Source organism: Mustela lutreola, chromosome 10, assembly GCF_030435805.1.
Source record: "Mustela lutreola isolate mMusLut2 chromosome 10, mMusLut2.pri, whole genome shotgun sequence".
NCBI classification, from domain to species: domain Eukaryota; kingdom Metazoa; phylum Chordata; class Mammalia; order Carnivora; family Mustelidae; genus Mustela; species Mustela lutreola.
In genome coordinates, this window is record NC_081299.1 from 77,470,084 (window position 1) to 77,492,549 (window position 22,466).

The 22,466-nt window shown below is 35.1% G+C and overlaps 1 protein-coding gene across 17 annotated transcripts in view; it reads right to left on the reverse strand.

The window, feature by feature from the left end:
- Positions 1–22,466, reverse strand: part of HFM1 (helicase for meiosis 1) — a 123,572-nt gene that overhangs the window by 44,707 nt on the left and 56,399 nt on the right. For all 17 annotated transcript variants that reach the window (XR_009344994.1, XM_059135283.1, XM_059135280.1 and 14 more), the window contains 4 exons: positions 21,083–21,163; positions 12,819–12,910; positions 10,603–10,709; positions 10,456–10,503 (listed from right to left, as the gene is read on the reverse strand). Coding sequence is in view for 16 of the 17 variants with exons in the window: in XM_059135283.1 (XP_058991266.1) it covers positions 10,456–10,503; positions 10,603–10,709; positions 12,819–12,910; positions 21,083–21,163 (328 nt within the window). In the remaining variant the exon portion in view is untranslated. The remainder of the gene's footprint in view (positions 1–10,455; positions 10,504–10,602; positions 10,710–12,818; positions 12,911–21,082; positions 21,164–22,466) is intronic.

Sequence of the window (22,466 nt, forward strand, 5' to 3'; positions counted from 1 at the left end):
CTGAAAGTTTTCTTATTTCTCTTCATTCCCTTCACACTCTCTTTTTCTCAAAAATCTAATTTCTTCTCAGGACTTTCATTTTAATTTCTAGATTAATAAATTTCAAATGCTTACAGGACACTCTCAGACTATTTCTTTAACCTCATTTAAAATTGTTGTCTTATTCTCCTCTAATAGAGTACTTTTAGCTCTACATAAATGTTATTATAGAAAAGCAAGGCACTTTATGTAATAAACAAATATTTATTAAGTGCGTATGAGTGGCAAGCAGAGTGTTAGCTCTTAAGATTCTGTTCAACATATAAAGATCGGTAACATATTAGTTGATTATTAGAAACCAGCAGTTGCTTGGTTACAAAATTTGAGGAATGGGTGGTAAAGGGAGAAAAGGAACTAATATACATTGCACCTACTATATCCCATTTTGCCGTACTTTCCTAACCAGACAAAGATGTGCAACTCATCACCCTATGGATCTAACTAAAATTATCAGACTTATATTATTTTCTTAATAAGTCAGGTATAACAAAGAGAGTAGAATAATAGTTATATTTCATAGTTTAGTTTTAGTAAACAACATGTGAAAATAGAAGGTAGTAACCAACTCACTTCCCAGAATGGGTGCATATAGCTGAAACTAGAAACTATTTAATTCTTTTGGCTATTGAATTATATAATTCTATGTAATTCTTTTGGTTATCTTTGGAAAGTTATTTTATATTATCTATTAAGAAACAGTTGTAAGGAATAATCTAAAATTTGTATTGAACCACAAAAGACTCCAAATAGCCAAAGCAATCTTTAAAAAGAACAAAACTGAAGGTATCACCATCCCAGATTTCAAGATATACTACAAAGCTATAGTAATCAAAATAGCATGGTACTGGTACAAAAACAGACATATAGATCAATGGAAGAGAACAGAGCCAGAAATAAATGCATCATTATATGGTCAATTCATCTTTGACAAAGGAGGTAAGAATATGCAATGAGAAAAGGACAGTTTCTTCAACAAATTGGGGAAACTGGACAGACACATGCAAAAGAATAAAACTGGACCATTTTCTTTCACCATACACAAACATAAACTCAAAATGGATTAAGGACCCTGGGATCATGACCTGAGCCAAAGGCAGAGGCTTTAACCCACTGAGACACCCAGGCACCCCAGTAATAACCATTTCTTGAATACTTACTATACTCTAGGCACTACATAAGATGCTTTGCATACCTATGAGAGAAAATTGCTAGCTGACTGTCATATTATCTCTTCTGACCTATACACAAAGATTCTATTTCTCACTCAACTTTGTAGCTAGATGTGGCCCTGTTACTAAGATAAGTTAGTAAACTAATAAAAATGATATAAGAAATTTCCAAAAGACTTCCGTATCCTGGCCAACTTAGTAAAGGAAGGATTTTTCAGAAAAGATCTGTGTATAAAGAATAGAAATCCTTCAAATGAATCCCAACTCAGGTACCACATCTTAATCTAGACCAAAGTAGCTATTTAGTTTTGTTTTTATGTTTCGTCATTTCAATTAAAGACTATAAACAAGAACAATAATAACAAAAGAAATTCTGCTAATAAAGGAAAGTTAAAGGTGTATTATGAAGCTGCACAACTCTTTCGAGAGGAGAAGAGTTATTCTGCAGCCATTTTTTTCTGCCTAAACATAGAGTAAGAATGCCCAAAGAAACATCTGAGACAAAAAATCAAGTTAGCACATGGCGCTTTCTATGTACTTACTCTTCCTCAAATTACGTGAAAGGATGAACATATGTATGTATACGTGTGTTTATATGTTTATGTCTCTAACCATAAAACTATAGGAGAGCAAAAGCATGCCACTGGTAGACAAGAAAGTTTAATGTTAGAAATAAAATATGGGGGCACCTGGGTGGCTCAGTGGGTTAAGCCTCTGCCTTCAGCTCAGGTCATGATCTCAGGGTCCTGGGATTGAGCCCTGCGTCAGGCTTTCCGCTCAGTGGGGAGCCTGCTTCCCACTCTCTCTCTCTGCCTGCCTCTCTGCCTATTTGCGATCTCTCTGTCAAATAAATAAACAAAATCTTTTAAAAAAAAGAAAAAAATAAAATCCATGAAGAAGATCAAATCTATGAGAAAAAAGCCGAAAAAAATTATCCATAACACATGCAGAAGAGTCAACAGACATAATATTGTAATAACTGGCAACAGGGGGTAACTACATTTATCATGGTTAGCATCATGTAATGCATAGAACTGTTGAAATCATTATATTGTACACCCAAAACTAACATTAACATTGTTATGTCAACTACAATTTTTAAAAAAAACTCCTTAATAAAAAAGTCAACAGATTAAGAAAGGCAGTCCTGAGATATTTCTCTGAAAAATTAATTGAAATGCTGTATTCTGAGCAAGTAAGTTAGTCTGCTGCTGCCACTCTCTCATTTGTGGAAAATATTAGGCAGTTTTGGTATGTATTATGGGCTAACACAGGAGTATAGACATTGAGGTCAGAGAGGCAGGTCAGCAGTAATAACAAACACCCAGGAGAGGTAAGGTGCCTTTATTCTTTTTTTTTTTTTTTTAAGATTTTATTTTTTTATTTAGTTATTGGAGAGAGAAAGAGAAAGGGAGAGTGGCATGGGGAGTGAGGAGCAAAGGGAGAGGGACAAGCAAGACTCTGCACTGGGAGAGAAGGTAATAAATGTCAGCAGAGAGTCAGAAGTTCCAACATTCACCTAGTAGGAGTTCCAGAAGGAGGGAACAGAGAGAATAAAGGAGAAATAATTAACTTAAAGAAGAAAACTTCCCAGAAAGACATGAGTCTACATATTAAGAGAGCCCCCAGAGAAAAACTGAGAGCTTTTCCCCTAAGGTCAGGAACATGGTGGGCCTGTCCACTATCACCACTGCTATTCAACACAATACTAGAGGTCCTAGCCTCAGCAATCAGACAACAAAAAGAAATAAAAGGCATCCAAATTGGCAAAGAAGAAGTCAAATTCTCACTCTTTGCACGTGATATGATACTTTATGTGGGAAACCCAAAAGACTCCACTCCAAAACTGCTAGAACTCATACAGGAGTTCAGTAAAGTGTCAGGATATAAAATCAATGCACAGAAATCAGCCGCATTTCTATACACCAACAGCAAGACAGAAGAAAGAGAAATTAAGGAGTCAATCCCATTTACAACTGCACCCAAAACCTTTAGATACCTAGGAAGAAACCTAACCAAAGAGGCAACTGTAAAGTACTCATGAAAGAAACTGAGGAAGACACAAAAAAAATGGAAAAATGTTCCATGCTCATGGACTGGAAGAACAAATATTGTGAAAATGTCTATGCTACCTAAAGCAATCTACACATTTAATGCAATCCCTATCAAAATACCATCAATTTTTTTTCAAAGAAATGGAACAAATAATCCCCAAATTTATATGGAACCAGAAAAGACCCCGAATAGCCAGAGGAATATTGAAAAAGAAAGCCAAAGTTGGTGGCATCACAATTCCAGACTTCAAGCTCTATTACAAAGCTGTAATCATCAAGACAGTGTGGTACTGGCAGAAAAACAGACGCAGAGATCAATGGAACAGAACAGAGAGCCCAGAAATAGACCCTCAACTCTACGGTCAACTAATCTTCGACAAAGCAGGAAAGAATGTCCAGTGGAAAAAAGACAGTCTCTTCAACAAATGGTGTTGGGAAAACTGGGACAGCCACATGAAGAAGAATGAAAGTGGACCATTTCCTTACACCCCACACAAAAACAGATTCAAAATGGAGGAAAAACCTCAATGTGAAACAGGAATCCATCAAAATCCTTGAGGAGAACACAGGGAGCAACCTCTTCAACCTCAGCCACAGCAACTTCTTCCTAAAAACATCATCAAAGGCAAGGGAAGCAAGGGCAAAAATGAACTACTAGGACTTCATCAAGATAAGAAGCTTTTTTGCACACCAAGGGAAAGAGTCAACAAAACCAAAAGACAACTGACAGAATGGGAGAAGATATTTGCAAATGACATATCAGATAAAGGGCTAGTATCCAAAATCTGTAAAGACCTTCTCAAACTCAACACCCAAAGAACAAATAATGTAAACAAGAAATGGGCAGAGGACATGAACACACATTTCTGCAAAGAAGACATCCAGATGGCCAACAGACACATGAAAAAGTGCTCCACATCACTCGGCATCAGGGAAATACAAATCAAAACCACAGTGAGATACCACCTCACACCAGTCAGAATGGCTAAAATTAACAAGTAAGGAAATGACAGCTGTTGGCGAGGATGTGGAGAAAGGGGAACCCTCCTACACTGTTGGTGGGAATGCAAGCTGGTGCAGCCACTGTGGAAAACAGTATGTAGGTTCCTCAAAAAGTTGAAAATAGAGTTACCCTATGACCCAGCAATCGCACTACTGGGTATTTACCCTAAAGATACAAATGTAGTGATCCAAGGGGCATGTGCACCCTAATGTTATAGCAGCAATGTCCACAATAGCCAAACTCTGGAAAGAGCCTAGATGTCCATCAACAGATGAATGAATAAAGGAGATGTGGTATGTATGTATGTGTGTGTGTGTGTGTATATATATGAATATTATGCAGCCATAAAGAAAAAAAACCCTGAAATCTTGCCATTTGCAATGACATGGATGGAACTAGAGGGTATTATGCTAAGCTAAATAAATCAATCAGAGAAAGACAATTATCATATGATCTCACTGATATGAGGAATTTGGGAAACAAGACAGAGGATCATGTGGGAAGGGAGGGGGAAATGAAACAATATAAAACCAGACAGGGAGACAAAACACAAGAGACTCTTAATCTCAGAAAACAAACTAAGGGTTTCTCGAGGGGAGGGGAATGGGAGGGATAGTGTGGCTAGGTGATGGAGACTGGGGAAGGTATGTGCTATGGTGAGTGCTCTGAGTTGTGTAAGACTGATGATTCACATATCTATACCTCTGAAACAAATAATACATTATATGTTAATAAAAATAATAAAAAATAAAATGAAAAAATAAATTTTAAAAATAAAAAGTAAATAAAAAATTTTAAAAATTAACCATATATTAATCCACAAGTAAAATCACAATATATATCATAAAGCAGAACACTGACAGGCCACATTCTCCAACTACAACCCAGTAAAAGTAGAAATTAACAATAAAATACTGACTTTAAGACTTTAAAAAAAACAATTTTAAATAATTCTTAAAGAGCAAATTAAAGTTACCATTAAAAAGAATAGAAATAGATTTAGAAAACCTATAGAACAATGACAAAGTGGTACTTACTAAAAAATCTGTAGTCTTAAATATTTTATGGAAAACAAGAAAAACAAAATAAATGGAGCAAACATATAGTTTTTTAAAAACTACCAAAAAAAAGAAAGTAAAAGTAAGAAAATAAAAATAAAATCAGAAATTAATGAAATTAAAAAATAAATGGATTGCAAAGATCAAAATATAGAAACTTCTGGAAAATCCAATTAGGAAAAAGAAGAGATGACACAAGTATATTAGAAATTAGAAAGCTGACATTACATTTTCAGAGGAAACTTTTAATTTATTAGAGAACAAAACGCGTCATAAAACAATCTGGATGAAATTAATGCTAACTCAAGAACATATAAATTAGCAAAAATGTACTCAAGGAAAGTTAGAAACCCTACAAAAAACAAAAAACATAAAAGACACTTTCAGATTCATTACAATGACAACCCAAAATAGGTTGCTCTCTACCACGAACTCAAACCTGTTTTTACGTTTAAGTGAGAAGGAGGAATATGGATCCCAGAACCTAATCCCAAAGGTGTGAGGAATTCCTTGGTGGTGTGACACTGAATGCTTGACACCTAAAAACAGTAATGGGACAAGAATGTTTGCTCTGAAACTAAAGACAGTATATTAGAAGTTTTGCCTACAACAAGTTAAGAAAAAAAAAACAAAACAGAGTTTTAACTATTAGAAATCAAGAGATAAAACTATTTCTCTTTATAGATATGATTGTCTATCTAGAAAATCCCTGCAAATCAAATGAAGGACTTCTAGTACTCTTAAGAGAGTTCAGTAAGATAGATAAACAGTCAAAATTCAAAAACCAGTAGCCTTAAAACAAAAACCAAATGCAGTCATTTCGGACAGTAGCCTTCTTATATACCATCCATACCTGATTACAAAATATGTTCTGCAGTTTTTAAAAGGACTCTGTTCACAATACAGACCTGAATAGATAGAGAAAGATACCATATTCCTAGAAAGAAAGATTCAGAACTGTAAAAACAAGAATCTTCCCCAAACTAATCTATAAAATCAATTTCAACAGAACTTTTTACAGATCTTGATGAGCTGATTCTAAAATTCATAAAGAGTAAAAATGTAAGAATAGCCAAAAATATTTTTAGAAGAACAAAAAGGAGGAATTTGTCTTACCATATCACAAAACTTCCAATAAATGAAAAGCAAATAAAACAATGTCATACCATCACAGCAACAAAATAAATAGACTAGACTAATAGTTAAGTGTCCAGAAATAGATCGTTAGGAATTTAGTTATGAGAAGACAGCATTTCAAATCAGTAGGCAAAGAGAAAACAACAACATATTTATCAAATATATCTGACTACCTTTTGGAAACAAAATATAAATTCCTAACTTATACCATATAAAAAATTAACTCCAGATGCCTTATAAGAAGCCTAAGGGTAAAAATAAAATGGTTTGCAAGTATTAGAAGAAATGACAGAAGAAGTCCTATAATCTTAGGACATGTGGCAGAGGCTGCTTTGCCTACCCAACACTCATGATCTTTCCTTCTTAACAGCAGAACTCCAATTTTAACCTAGGCACACTATCAACACAATATTTCCCAGTGTCCTTTGCACTTACGGGTAGTCATATAACTAGGTGCAAACTGTTATCAGGACTTCCAAGAAGTCTACCAAACGAGAGAAGATACTCAAATGTAAATGGCTGAAGCCCCTGCAGTCATTTAGGACAATAAGGTGACCTTGAAATAGAAGTTATGTGGGATGACAAAACTGAAAGATAGAAACCCACATACTAATGATACCATGAAGCCACCATATCTACCTTAGAGTATCCACTTGGAGCTATCTTTTTGGTAAAAGAATAGAAGCCTGTCTTCTTTAAGCTATTGTTAATTCACTTTATTATATAGTTTTCTAATCCTAAGAAATACAGGATGGGAAAAAATTCCTAAAAGACACAAAATCTAGAACTCATAAGGAAAAGATAAGTGTGCATGATTTTATAACAATTTAAAACTTCTGCGTAAAACCAGATAATACACATATTTCCTCCTAATAATCAGGGACATACAAATTTTTAAATATAATTTTCATCCATTAGATCGACAAAAGTTTATTTATTTATTTTTTAAGATTTTATTTATTTATTTGAAAGAGAGAGATCACAAGTAGGCAGAGAGGCAGACAGAGAGAGGGGGGGAAGCAGGCTCCCCGCTGAGCAGAGAGCCCATGCGGGGCTCGATCCCAGGACCCGGAGACCATGACTTGAGCCAAAGGCAGAGGCTTAACCCACTGAGCCACCCAGGCACCCCAAATCGACAAAAGTTTAAAGATACAAAACAAGTATTAGGATGTGTGGAAACAGTCACTCTTTTTACACTGTGAGTGGGAATTGTAAATCAGAGAAGCCTTTTCAAAGGCAATTTGGCATTATATATTAAATCTTCTCATGTATATACACTTTCACCCAGAAATCATTGAAAAATATGATATAAACACCAAAAAGCTCATTTCAGCATTATTTGTAATAGTAAAAATTTGTAAGCAATCTAATTCTTCATCAACAAAGGAGTGGTTAAAAATTATATTTATAGGGGCGTCTGGGTGGCTCAGTGGGTTAAAGCCTCTGCCTTCGGCTCAGATCATGATCCCAGAGTCCTGGGACTGAGTCCCGTATCGGGCTCTCTGCTCCGCGGAGAGCCTGCTTTCTCTCTTTCTGCCTGCCTCCCTGCCTACTTGTGATCTCTGTCTGTCAAATAAATAAATAAAATCTTTTAAAAAATTATATTTATATCATATATATTTTATAATATTATATTTATAGAATACATCATTAAAGTATACATTGCTATTAAAATAAGGTTAATGTGTATATGTACAGATATAGAATCTTTTTATTTTATTTAACTTTTTAATTATTATGTTCAATTAGCCAACGTTTAGTATATCACTAGTTTTTTGTTTTTTTTTTTTAAGATTTTATTTATTTATTTGACAGAGAGACCTGCACAGAGGTAAGGGGTGGGACTGAGGCAGAGGGAGAAACAGACTCCCCACTGAGCAGGGAGCCTGCTGGGGTTCTATCCCAGGACTCTGGAATCAGGACCTGAGCCAAAGGCAGGAGCTTAACTGAGTAGGTCACCCAGGTGCCCCACATCCAACATATTTGTACACTGTGATGCTTCTTCGCATTTTCCTTCTCTTTACTACCTCTGGTTTGTTTTTCCTCCTTGGGCTTAATTACTTGCATTTCAAGTACTCATTACTATAAGAATAAATCCACTTAATGTTTCCTAAATTCCTTAAAAATAAACGTATAAATGTCTGAATATATAGTAGTCTAAGCTATCTAACCCCCAAATCAGATTCAGCCCCCAAATTCATTCAACCCCCAAATTCATTCAGCTAATTTATGAAAGCACCCTTCAAAATCAAATTCAAATTATATTATGCTGAACACTCTATAAAAGAAGATGACTAAAATAAATTAGCTACGTTGTTAGTTTTTGATGTAGTGTTCAATGATTCATTAGTCGAGTATAACACCCAGTGTTCATCACAACACCTGCCCTCCTTAATACCCATCACCTAGTTACCCCATGACCTAACTCCCTTCTGTAACCCTCAATTTGTTTTACAGAGTCCAGAGTGTCTGAGTACAAAAGGTCTGGGAATTAAAATATTGAAATTTTTTAAAAAAATTCTTAAATTAAAGGTCAGAAACTTGGAAGGATAAAAGTTTAAAATTAAGAAGATTAACATCTACTTAAAAAAAAACCATATCTGAAATTCAACACAGTAACAGGGATATGAGAGAGACAGGAAAGTGGTAACTATTAATAGCCATTATTACCTACCAAAACACCATACATTTTGGATTAAGAAAAGATTCTACATAGTTCTCTCTTCCTGGTCACACTCAAGTAGATTAAAGGTAGGAAATTATAATAGGAAACTAAATTATGATATTTAAAAAAAAATTACAAAATCATCAAATCTAAAATCTACAGCCCCAATTAAAAGAATGTATGACCCAATTTAAGAGAAGGTAAATGGAAGCATTAAAGCTGCCAATAAAGTGTTCCTAAGAAGATGCTTGTGGAAAAATACTCTGATTTAATTTGACCCAATAGTTGATGCAACAGAGTATATTGGGGAAAAAAACTGACAGAAGAAAGAGACCTGGGTTGTAGCTCTAGCTCAGTCTCTAGTATTGCAATAAAATCTTGGGAAAGTCACAGTTTAGCTGGGCATCACTTACTTCATTTGTAAAATGAAAGGACTAGACTAGATGGTCTCTAAGGGTATTTTAATTTCTAGAAAAATACTGTGCAAGCTATAATCTGTCTGTTGAGCTGTATAAAACTGTGAGAAGTTTGTTACTGAGACTTCAAGGCATGTGGGAGATAAAACTCAATGGAATGTAAGGAAGTGTCCCAGAGAGAGTGACCTCCTCTAGCTAAGGAGGAAAAGCAAATTCTTAGAATAACAGGTTTTACCGAAGTACATAAAAAAGTTATTTCACATGAAATCACACTATCTTAATCAAAAAGTTTAATAGTAAGAACTAAATACTCAGAAAATCAACCACTAGGCAAGCAGAAAAGAATGTCATTGTATTTGTGATTGTGATTGCAAACAATTTACAATGTAGTCTTAGTTTACTCTTCTAATTACTATTCTTCTATACAAACTTTCCATTCTCAATAGAATAGACATTCCACTGTCATATATGCATTCACTCACTCATGTTTTTACTTTTACTATTTGTCTTTCCCAGAATGCTGCTATCATTCAATATACAGTTATTATATGTGTTTCCATACTGTCCATTATCTTCATACACATGGTTCTCATGGTTCTCATTCAAGCTAACTTGAAAGCTCCTGATGATGACAAACTTAATCTTCTTTTCTATCATTACCTTGCTTCGGCAGAACACACTTTCAAAAAATGTTTGTTGATTTTAAAAAATCCACAAATCATCTATTTTAATTGAAGTCTAAGAGTTTTGGGACATTAATTTCACATGTATATTCTGACACCTTACTTTTATGTAAATGTGTCCTTTCTGGTATTAAGGAAAATAAATTATAGTAACTTTTAAAACTAAAAAAAATTTTCAGAAATAGGAATCGCATATGGTATTATTTTAAGACATTTAGTAATCATCTTTACCAATTTACTTTCATTTCTCTTGTTTTAATTCTTCCTTCCATTGGAAATCTATAAATAAAAACACAGGGCAAAACTTTTATTATTATTACTTATTTTAACTAAATAGGACCTTCAAAAATTTACTTAAAACATATTTAATTTCCATACCTGATTGTTACCCGATTTGGATCTTTGTTCAAAGTATTCAGTGTTTTCTTTTCATTTATCCTTAACTGCACATCTAGAAATTCCTTGCAGCTGGCTATCATTGTGACCTATAAAATTTCATCATTTGCCCATTTACTTATGTCCCTTTTTTTTTATGGATTAAGCAATTATATTATCTCACATTGACAGAGGTAACATTTTCCATCATCTATTCCATGAATTTTTTAAAATTTTTTTCAGCATAACAGTATTCATTGTTTTTGCACCACACCCAGTGCTCCATGCAATCCATGCCCTCTATAATACCCACCACCTGGTTCCCCCAACCTCCCACTCCCGCCCCTTCAAAACCCTCACACTCTTTTTCAGAGTCCATAGTCTCTCATGGTTCACCTCCCTTTCCAATTTCCCCCAACTCCCTTCTCCTCTCTAACTCCCCTTGTCCTCCATGCAATTTGTTATGCTCCACAAATAAGTGAAACCATTTGATAATTGACTCTGTCTGCTTGACTTATTTCACTCAGCATAATCTCTTCCAGTCCCATCCATGTTGCTACAAAAGCTGGGTATTCATTCTTTCTGATGGAGGCAAAATACTCCATAGTATATATGGACCACATCTTCCTTATCCATTCATCCATTGAAGGGCACCTTGGTTCTTTCCACAGTTTGGCGACCGTGGCCATTGCTGCTATAAACATTGGGGTACAGATGGCCCTTCTTTTCACTACATCTGTATCTTTGGGGTAAATACCCAGGAGTGCAATTGCAGGGTCATAGGGAAGCTCCACTTTTAATTTCTTGAGGAATCTCCACACTGTTTCCCAAAGTGGCTGCACCAACTTGCATTCCCACAACAGTGTAAGAGGGTTCCCCTTTCTCCATATCCTCTCCAACACTTATGTCCTATCACAGCTTTATCACTTATAATGTGTAACAGAATTAAAAATTCACTTTATACATTTTGCTTCTTTAAGGATTCATTCATTCACTAATAAGTGTTTACAAACATTTGATATATGCTAGACACTACGCTAGACACTGGGACTACATCAATAAGATCATAAAGATTAACAAAATAAAATTTAAAATATTCAGTCCTGTGCCTACCACTTAGTAAGCTCTCAATAAACGTAGCTGTCATTTCTACTACTATTATAATATTAATTACCCCTCTGTAGTTTGCAAATCATTATCCTGATTCAGATTAATTTTGTAATGGAGAGAATGCTTTAGACATTAAGAAATTTGTATTACAAAGCCAAGTTCTGCTAGATGACTTTGAGCAAAGCATTTTTGTGCTTTGGTTTCTCACATCTGTAACATGAAACTAACATCTGTTCTAATCCTCTTATATACTTGCTGAAGTCAAAGTAAGATTAGTTAATGTTAAATTAGGGGTTTTTTACTCTTGATTACCCTTAGTTAAGAACAATATTTACATAAAAATAGAAGCATTCTAGTTTTCATCAGTTTTTGTGCTATTTTTGTATAATAATCTCATTATAAAAATCAACCTAGATATCTTAAATAAAAATTAATGGTTAAATTTGAGAATAAGAATAAATATTTTGTTGCATATTCATGTCGCTGTAAAGGGAGAAAGGACCAATATGGTTCTCAAGTATCATCAACATGACTATGGTTCTACTTACTGCTATAACTGTAAAGTTGCCCTCATAGTTGATATCTTAGTATAATCTTGTTTTCACTCCACTTCTCTGCAATCACTGCTTTTTTCTAATCTATCATGAATCCTATCCTATTTCTATTATTTTTCTGATGCAAAAAGTTTAGAGAAGGATTGTAAGTACGTGGCACACATGTCCAACATTGTCCATCACTCAGAGCAGACTTGCCTAATATATCATGACACATTATCCTGGTCTTTCTCAAAAAAGTACACTGGTAGCCACTACCAAGGTAAACAGCATTATCATTTAAGTTGAAAGAGAGTTGCCATCCCTACTTTGGGTATGTATATAAATTTTCTTAGCCTTGATACAGAGATACAATTGACAATTTATTGTGAAGAATAATATTCCATATCTCATGATCAAAGGTATGTAAGATGGAGAGATATAAGCACTACTAGAAATGTTTTCTTGTCTGCTCACTCATTCTTAAATTGCATGAGATTTGCAAATTAGTTGTTTCCCCAATTTTATTTTATACTATATCATTACATATTTATTTTCTAGTGACAACTAATTTACCAGATCTAATAAAGTCTCCTTTCCACTGATGGTACAAAATTTCTTCACTGTCTCAAATGTAATGTAATACCAAGCCATCAATCTTCCTGCCTCTGTGAAAAAAGAAATATTCACTCCATCAGTTGAAACAATGCACTTTTTCATCAGTTTAACAAACATTCCTTAATTTCTATTCTGTGCCTGTAAAAGCATCAGGTACAAAGACACACCAGAAAATCGAGAAGACACAGTTTCTAGAATTTCTAGGTTGGCTAGGGAGATAACTATATACAAAATAGCCAGACTAGAGGACAAAATCCAGTTAATGATAATATTTACATATACTAGGGGCATCTGGGTGATTCAGCTGACATCTGACTCTTGATTTTAACTCAGGTCATGATCTCAGGGTCATGAGATGGAGCCTAGCATTGGGCTCTATGCTTAGCCTGAGTCTACTTGCGATTCTCTTTCCAACTATCCTCTGCCCCTCCCTACTCTCTGCACACACTCTTTCTTTCTAAAAATAAATAAATAAATCTCTAAAAATATATTTACATATACAAGCTTAAGTACAGAGGATATTAAACCTAAGAGAATGGTCAGTGTGGGATGCCTTAGTAGGAAAATGGGGTTTGAGTAGGATTTAAAAATGAATAATATGCCTTGGCAGAAAAAAAAAGCTGTCATGACCTCAGTGAAAAAAAATCAAGACTTATTTATCAAAACTGTAAAGTTAAAGGCTATCTTTAGGACCTCCTGAGTGGTTCAGTCAGTTTAGCATCCAACTCTTGATTTCGACTCAGGTCATGAGACTGAGCCCCACGGTCAGCTAGTGCTGGGCATGGAGCCTGCTTAAGATTCTCTCTCTCCCTCCACTGCCATTCTCTAAAAAATTAAAAAAAAAAAAAAGACTATTTTTATAATACCTTAATGAGAGATATGGCTTGATAGTAACTATGAGTTCAGGCCAAAGTGACCTTCTTCAAGTCACTGCTCCATCAGTTAGTAGGTAGGTAATCATATACACAGGTTATTTTACCAATATCTTAATGTAACTTGGGGATAATAGAAGTATATATGTCATATATTTTTGTGAAGAGTAAATGCAATAGTACATGTATGGTACATAGCTACCTAACATTAGTGCCTAACATTAAATAAATGTTGCCTACTTTTATTACCAAAACATGATGAACAGTAGACTATGAGGGCCTGAAATAGCCTTGAAATGCTAACAAAGGAGTTTAGATTTTGAATTTGATTTGTAAAATAACAGAGGACTACTTAAAATTCTTGAGCAATATTTGATTAAACTCAAGTGTGAAAGTAAATTGTTTTGGAAATAGAACACTGAGTTGGCTGGAAGTAGCAGTATGGGTAGAGCAGGGGTAAGTAAATGATTAAATGAAATTCATTTGAAAAGTTACTGGTTTCAATTACAAGTTGTCAAAAACATTATAAAGAATGTTAAGCCTTGTGAGCACACACAGGAAACAGCTGGGAAGAAAAAATTGCATACTGCTTCTTAAGCAAAGGGCTAACATTTATGTATGTGCTACAGGTTTACTGAAGAAAGGAAGGATTAGACATTCCATCAGACATACAGGCATCAAGACCATAGTAGAGTAGACAGAACTAAGAATTAGAAAGAGAAGTAGCCAGGGAAGCTTAAAAGCCACTTTATCAATTAAGATCCTGGTGTATATGTTCAACCGAAATGCAAGGGATGCAGTGGTTCATAAAAGGGAGCTTCTGAGAGCAGTGTGTGAGATACAGAGAATATGGTTACCATGGGAACCAGTATGTTAATCTTTAGGATATATGTAAAGATACTCTTCTTATCCTAGATGTTTATAAATTAATATAAGGTTTCTCCCCACTAGAGAAAATAAAAGGTTAGAGAAAAGACTTGATACTCACTGGCTTATTAAAAAGGATAAAAGATTCCTAGGCAAGGTATGAAAATAATTTACAAAGGAAGGCATGAAGAAATTGAGTCAAAGTAGAAGGACTGGAAAAAATTTTAAAAGATTTGCAAGTGAAGGTGAAAATAAAGATGCATCTTTCAATCAATACGGTGTTGAATGATAAATATTCTTAAAATACCAAATTCAGGAAATTTCAAAGTAAAGGCTATAGGATCACAGGGTGGGGTAGAAAGTAGAGGTCATGAGAATACACCTCCCATATCTCTTCCCACCAGAAGTGACTGACTGATGGCTCAAGCTAATATACTATGAACCTATCACTATCTTTACACCAAGATCATACTCCTCATGAGATACTCCAAACCAATGACTACACATGGCAGAAATATTAAGATAGGCCTATAAAATAGGAACTCCTTGGATAGGGAACTTTGAACTTAAAGATTCCTCGTCAGCTTTGCTGAATGGTCTTAGGACTGCATTTCAGGTTAAAATTTTCCTTCTTTGAAGCCAACAACTGAACAATTCATGCAACCTTATAACAAGAATACTAACCTCAATAATTATCCTAATAAAAATATTAGCACAGTTTAAAAGACATGTTACATTCCTCATAAAATTATAAATACATACATAGACACATGCATGCATACATGCATAAATGCTTTGTGGGTTTTGTTTATTTTTAATAGCTTAATGGTACCAGGTGCAACAAGAGTTGAGGCTACTGAGTTATAAACACAAAGGGCAATATGTTCAGAGACTGGACATTGGGTAATATGTATTTTCAATGCAGAGTACATGGCCAATCTGGGCCCAGAGAAAAACCAGGTAAAAGTGTAGTACTGTATTATTCTGAGAATTCAACTACTTTCCACTAGATTTGTGTAGTTTATGTTAATCTGCTCTAATGGTTAATTTTAGGTGTCAACGTAACTATCAACTAGCTATAGACTATCCTTATACTGGGTCAAATATTATTCTGGATGTGTCTGTGGGGATATTTTTGGATGAGATTAACATTTGAATTGGTAGCTGATGATTAAGCAGATTGCTTTTTTTTTTAAGGTTTATTTTATTTATTTTTTTATTTTTTATTTTTTATAAACATCTATTTTTATCCCCAGAGGTACAGGTCTGTGAATCACCAGGTTTACACACTTCACAGCACTCACCAAAGCACATACCCTCCCCAATGTCCATAATCCCACCCCCTTCTCCCAAACCCCCTCCCCCCAGCAACCCTCAGTTTGTTTTGTGAGATTAAGAGTCACTTATGGTTTGTCTCCCTCCCAATCCCATCTTGTTTCATTGATTCTTCTCCTACCCACTTAAGCCCCCATGTTGCATCACCACTTCCTCATATCAGGGAGATCATATGATAGTTGTCTTTCTCTGCTTGACTTATTTCGCTAAGCATGATATGCTCTAGTTCCATCCATGTTGTCGCAAATGGCAAGATTTCATTTCTTTTGATGGCTGCATAGTATTCCATTGTGTATATATATCACATCTTCTTGATCCATTCATCTGTTGATGGACATCTAGGTTCTTTCCACAGTTTGGCTATTGTGGACATTGCTGCTATAAACATTCGGGTGCACGTGCCCCTTTGGATCACTACGTTTGTATCTTTAGGGTAAATACCCAATAGTGCAATTGCTGGGTCATAGGGCAGTTCTATTTTCAACATTTTGAGGAACCTCCATGCTGTTTTCCAGAGTGGCTGCACCAGCTTGCATTCCCACCAACAGTGTAGGAGGGTTCCCTTTAAGGTTTATTTTTAAGTAATCTCTATATCCAATGTGGGGATGAGCCTACAACCCCAAGATCAAGAGTCACAAGCTCCAACTGGGCTAGCCAGGTGCTCTGTGGACTGCCTTTCCTAATGTGGGTGAACTTCACCCAATCATTTGAAGGCTTAAATAGAACAAAAAGACTGACCCTCTGGTATAAAAAGGAATTTCTCTGCCTGACTGCTGGGAAATGGGTCTTTTCTTGACATTGGACTGGAACTGAAACATTAGCTCTCCTTGGGTCTCAAGACTGCCAGCATTACACTAGAATTTACACCATCAGTTCTTCTGGTTCTCAGGCCTTCACACTCAGACCAGAATTGTATCATTGGCTGCCCAGATTTCTATCTTACTGACTAAAGATCTTGGGACTTCTAAGCCTCCATACTCATGAGATGCTTACAGTAAATTTTATCTATCATCTATCGACTTTCTGTGTGTGTGTGTGTGTGTATGTGTTTACATATATATATATATATATATATATGTTTACACATATGTGTGTGTGTGTGTATATATATATATATATATATTTATATATGTATAGCCTGGACATGGAATGACACAGGAATTAAAGAGAAACCAAAGATATCAAATATTTCATAATCTTAAGCCTGACAAAATGGTTACGCTACTGAGAATGACAGGCAAATATATAAACAGAGGTACATTTTTCTAACCTTGGACAAAAGAGAAGAACAACTCATATTTATGGTAAACATTTTATACATTGATTATTCCATTTGATCATCGTAACAACCCAATAATGTAATGTAGGATATATAACATATTCCTGTTTTGTAGATGAACAAACTAAATTTTAGTGAGCATAAGGTTACAGTTAGCAAGTGGTAGAACTGGGAGTGAAATCCAGGTTTTGGAACTCAAATTTTATGTTCATTCTATTTCACAGTATTCCAAGTCATATTAACTGTTACATGCTTCTAGATGTCAAGTTTCATGTTATTTACCCAAATAAAGATTTTCAACAGAAAACTGAGCAGTGGGCATCTCAAAAAAAAAAAAAAAAAAGAAAGAAAGAAAAGAAGAGAAAAGAAAATTGAGCACCAGATTTTGTAAAGAAGGTGAGAGACCAGAATCAAAATTAGAGTTTTGAATTCATTTATGGAATGACTATAGCTGAAGCTTGAAGGTAGGTCATGTTTATAAGAAAATAATCAGAAACCAGGAATGAAAGTCCAAGGTCTGCAACTTCAAGAAACCCACAGTCAAGCAAAATGGTCAGCAAAGAAAGATCGATTAAAGCAGAGGAAAACTAAAAGGTTACCAAGAATAGGAAAATTAGGTAGTATTCACTGATGATGCAGAAGGATAACTATAGATCATTTACTTGGTATATTCAAGAGTAGAAGGAACGGTATCTATGTATTCAAGAAGTTCCACAGGAAAGGAGTGATAGTGGGAATTAGATCCTTGAAAGGGAAAGTACCTAAAGAATAGATGAAGTTACATTAATGATTCTCATGACCCCTCTAATGAGATACCCCAGAATACATAGAAGATAAATAATAAACAAAATTATGTTTATCAAAAAGACCACAGGAGAAGGAAAAAGCAGTTATAAATCTAGGGCTAACAGTAAGGGCAATAAATTGCTTTAAAAACTTAATCTTATATAAATAGATGAAAAGAGCCAATCAGAGATCAAGAGCACAATAAATGAAATTAAGAATATACTTGATGAAATAAATAGGCTAGATGAAGCAGAGGAACGAATTAACAACCTGGAAGACAATAATAAAAAGTAACCAAGCCGAGCAAAGGAAAGGAAAGAAAATTATGCAAACTGAGAATAATCTTAAGGAACTCAGTAAACTCCATTCAACACTTAGCAAAAGTGTAGTAACATTTTCATTATAGGCATCTGAGAGGAAAAGGGAGAAAATGGGGCAGAAATTTATTTGAAGAAATGTAGCTGAAAACTTCCCTAATCTGGAGAAGGAAACAGACATCTAGATCCAAGAGGCACAGAGATCCTCCCAAAAATTCAACCTGAGGAGGTCCACACCAAGATAAATTGTGATTAAAATGACCAAAAAATAGAGATAAAGAAATGTAAAACCTTACATTAAATACACATAAAAACATGATACAAAATTATACATTTCTAAACTATGGTTGCAAATGTATAAAAAATGCATTAAAAATGGAAGGATACTTGTCAAATGCTAACAATAGGATCCTCATTTTTAAAAAACTTTTCAATCCTATTAAGGATTAATTTGAAATAATGAAGTCAGTATTTCCCCTAAGAAACTTATCATCATGAGTCCTAAAAACTACAAACCATTCTTTGTCTCTTGTATTATACTCTAAATAGAATGAAAAAGACAGAGAAAGAGAGAGAGAAAAGGAGGCAAACAAATGTTTGAATAATTAATAACTAGCAAAAGGGTACCTACAAGAATTCTAAGAGTAAGTTTAAAGTGACCAAAGATTTCAATATTTCAATTCTCTGCCCAAAGTCACCAGTATCAGCTACAGCAACTTCTGTCAAGATATGTCTCCAAAAGCAAAGGAAACAAAAGTGAAAATAAACTTTTGGGACTTCATCAAAATCAAAAACTTCTGCACAGCAGAGGAAACAGTCAAAAAAAACAAAGAGGCAACCCACGGAATGGGAGAAGATACTTGCAAATGACAGTACAGACAAAAGGTTGATATCCAGGATCTATAATGAACTCCTCAAACTCAACACAAAACAGACAAGAATATCAAAAAATGGGCAGAAGATATGAACAGAGACTTCTCCAATGAAGACATACAAATGGCTATCAGACACATGAAAAAATTCATTATCACTAGCCATCAGGGAGATTCAAATTAAAACCACATTGAGAATATCTTCTCCCATTCTGTCAGTTGTCTTTTGATTTTGTTCACTGTTTCCTTTGCTGTGCAAAAGCTTTTGATCTTGATGAAATCCCAATAGTTCATTTTTGCCCTTGCTTCCCTTGCCTTTGGCGTTGTTCCTAGGAAGATGTTGCTGCGGCTGAGGTCGAAGAGGTTGCTGCCTGTGTTCTCCTCAAGGATTTTGATGGATTCCTTTTGCACATTGAGGTCCTTCATCCATTTTGAGTCTATTTTTGTGTGTGGTGTAAGGAAATGGTCCAATTTCATTTTTCTGCATGTGGCTGTCCAATTTTCCCAGCACCATTTATTGAAGAGGCTGTCTTTTTTCCATTGGACATTCTTTCCTGCTTTGTCAAAGATTAGTTGACTGTAGAGTTGAGGGTCTATTTTTGGGCTCTCTATTCTGTCCCATTGATCTATGTGTCTGTTTTTGTGCCAGTACCATGCTGTCTTGATGATGACAGTTTTGTAACAAGATGGGATTGGGAGGGAGACAAACCATAAGTGACTCTTAATCTCACAAAACAAATTGAGGGTTGCTGGGGGGAGGGGGTTTGGGAGAAGGGGGTGGGATTATGGACATTGGGGAGGGTATGTGCTTTGGTGAGTGCTGTAAAGTGTGTAACCTGGTGATTCACAGACCTGTACCTCTGGGGATAAAAATAGATGTTTATAAAAAATAAAAAATTATTAAAAATATTAAAGAATAAAAAAAAAATTTAAGCTTCCTTAAAAAAAAAAAAAACAAAAACACATTGAGATATCACCTTACACCAGTTAGAATGGCCAAAATTAGCAAGACAGGAAACAACATGTGCTGGAGGGGATGTGGAGAAAGGGGAACCCTCTTACACTGTTGGTGGGAATGCAAGTTGGTGCAGCCTCTTTGGAGAACAGTGTGGAGATTCCTCAAGAAATTAAAAATAGAACTTCCTTATAACCCTGCAATTGCACTCCTGGGTATTTATCCCAAAGATACAGATGTAGTGAAAAGAAGGGCCATCTGTACCCCAATGTTTATAGCAGCAATGGCCACGGTCGCCAAACTGTGGAAAGAACCAAGATGCCCTTCAATGGACGAATGGGTAAGGAAGATATGGTCCATATACACTATGGAGTATTATGCCTCCATCAGAAAGGACAAATACCCAGCTTTTGTAGCAACATGGATGGGACTGGAAGAGATTATGCTGAGTGAAATAAGTCAAGCAGACAGAGTCAATTATCAAATGGTTTCACTTATTTGTGGAGCATAACAAATTGCATGGAGGACAAGAGGAGTTAGAGAGGAGAAGGGAGTTGGGAAATTGGAAGGGGAGGTGAACCATGAGAGACTATGGACTCTGAAAAACAATCTGAGGGTTTTGAAGGGGCGGGGGGTGGGAGGTTGGGGTACCAGGTGGTGGGTATTATAGAGGTCACGGATTGCATGGAGCACTGGGTGTGGTGAAAAAATGATGAATACTGTTATGCCAAAAATAAATAAAAAATAAATTAAAAAAAAAGTTCTATAATTTTATAAATAGGACTCCTACATAAATATATCATGCTAATATGATGCCCTGTTGCAACAACTGAGATTATAATTTAATTTTAGTATCATCTAAATTTTAGTAGAACATATTTTAAAATTTAGTCTTAGCCTTAAGCAATTATTAAATTTACTAACTAATGGAAAAATTACCTGTTGGTTTGAAATTAACATCTTCATCCATCCTTATCAAGTCCAGAGATGATAAATCATTCAGATTCTTCAAACATAATTCTGTCCAATAATAAGAAACATATTTTTATTTTAGTAAGATAAGGGAACAGCACAAAATAGAATTTATAATCAACCATGCTAAAGGTCTGTTTCTCTATATTTGCTATAAGAAAACTGTAGTCCCTACTTAAGTGGTAATAAAACTCATTAAATAAAAGAGCCAGTGAAAAGGCTAAAAAGACTTTCTAATAGTAATAATAATACAAATTACCAAATAAGTGATGAAATAACATTTACAACTTGGAACTTTAAATTTTAAATGAGAAAATTTGCATTACCTCATTTAATTTAATTCTCATAATAACATAACAAGGTAGGTACTAATATTATTTCATACACAAGTTAGGAAATAAAGAAATAGAGAAGCTAGGTTACTTGCTCCAGGTGTATGTAACCACTCTGCTATTTGACTTCCAGTGTGGCGTGCTTTTCTTTTTCTTTTTCTTTTTTTAACTTTTATCAAAGATACATACATACAAAATATAAAGAGTCAAATAGATCTACAAAGATTGTCCAAAAAAACACCAGTCTTTTCCCTCCTCTGAGTTTGCCACACTCTTGAGGCAACCACTTGTGACTACTTCAGCTGATGCTTTTAGTACTTAGTTCAGCATAATTAACATGTTACTATTGCTACCTGGAAGGAACCTCTGAACAGGAAGTAAGACAAGTTCACCTCTCACTGACTGCTGAAGATCAGAGCAATTATACTAGCCTGCTGCCCACTGGACTCCCATTGTTCCATGCTATAAAGCCCAGAAGACTGTTAATTCAGATCACGGAGTGGGAATGCCACAACATGTTCAATCTTTTTTTTTTTTTTTATAATATTTTATTTATTTATTTGACAGAGAGAGAGAGAGAGAGAGAGAGATCACAAGTAGGCAGAGAAGCAGGCAGAGAGAAAGGGGGAAGCCGGCTCCCCACTGAGCAGAGAGCCCGATCTGGGGCTTGATCCCAGGACCCAGAGATCATGACCTGAGCCAAAGGCAGAGGCCTAACCCACGGAACCACTCAGGCACCCCCATCCTGTTCAATCTTAAATAGAGTAGCCACTCACAAAAACATAACCCTTAACAGGCAAAATTCTTGGAGAAATACTTCAGTTTAAGCAACATTGCTTAGGCAGCTTGATAAACTTTTAAGTATTTGGTTAATAAGTAAGGCTTTTGAAGTCTTTGCTAATTTTCTTAATTACCCATGATTAACATGCAAGAAGTTAAACAGTCAAAGAAGATACTTACCATATTACATTACTGAGCACTATTCTAAGCTTTGGGTTTACAGCAGTAAGCAAGACATG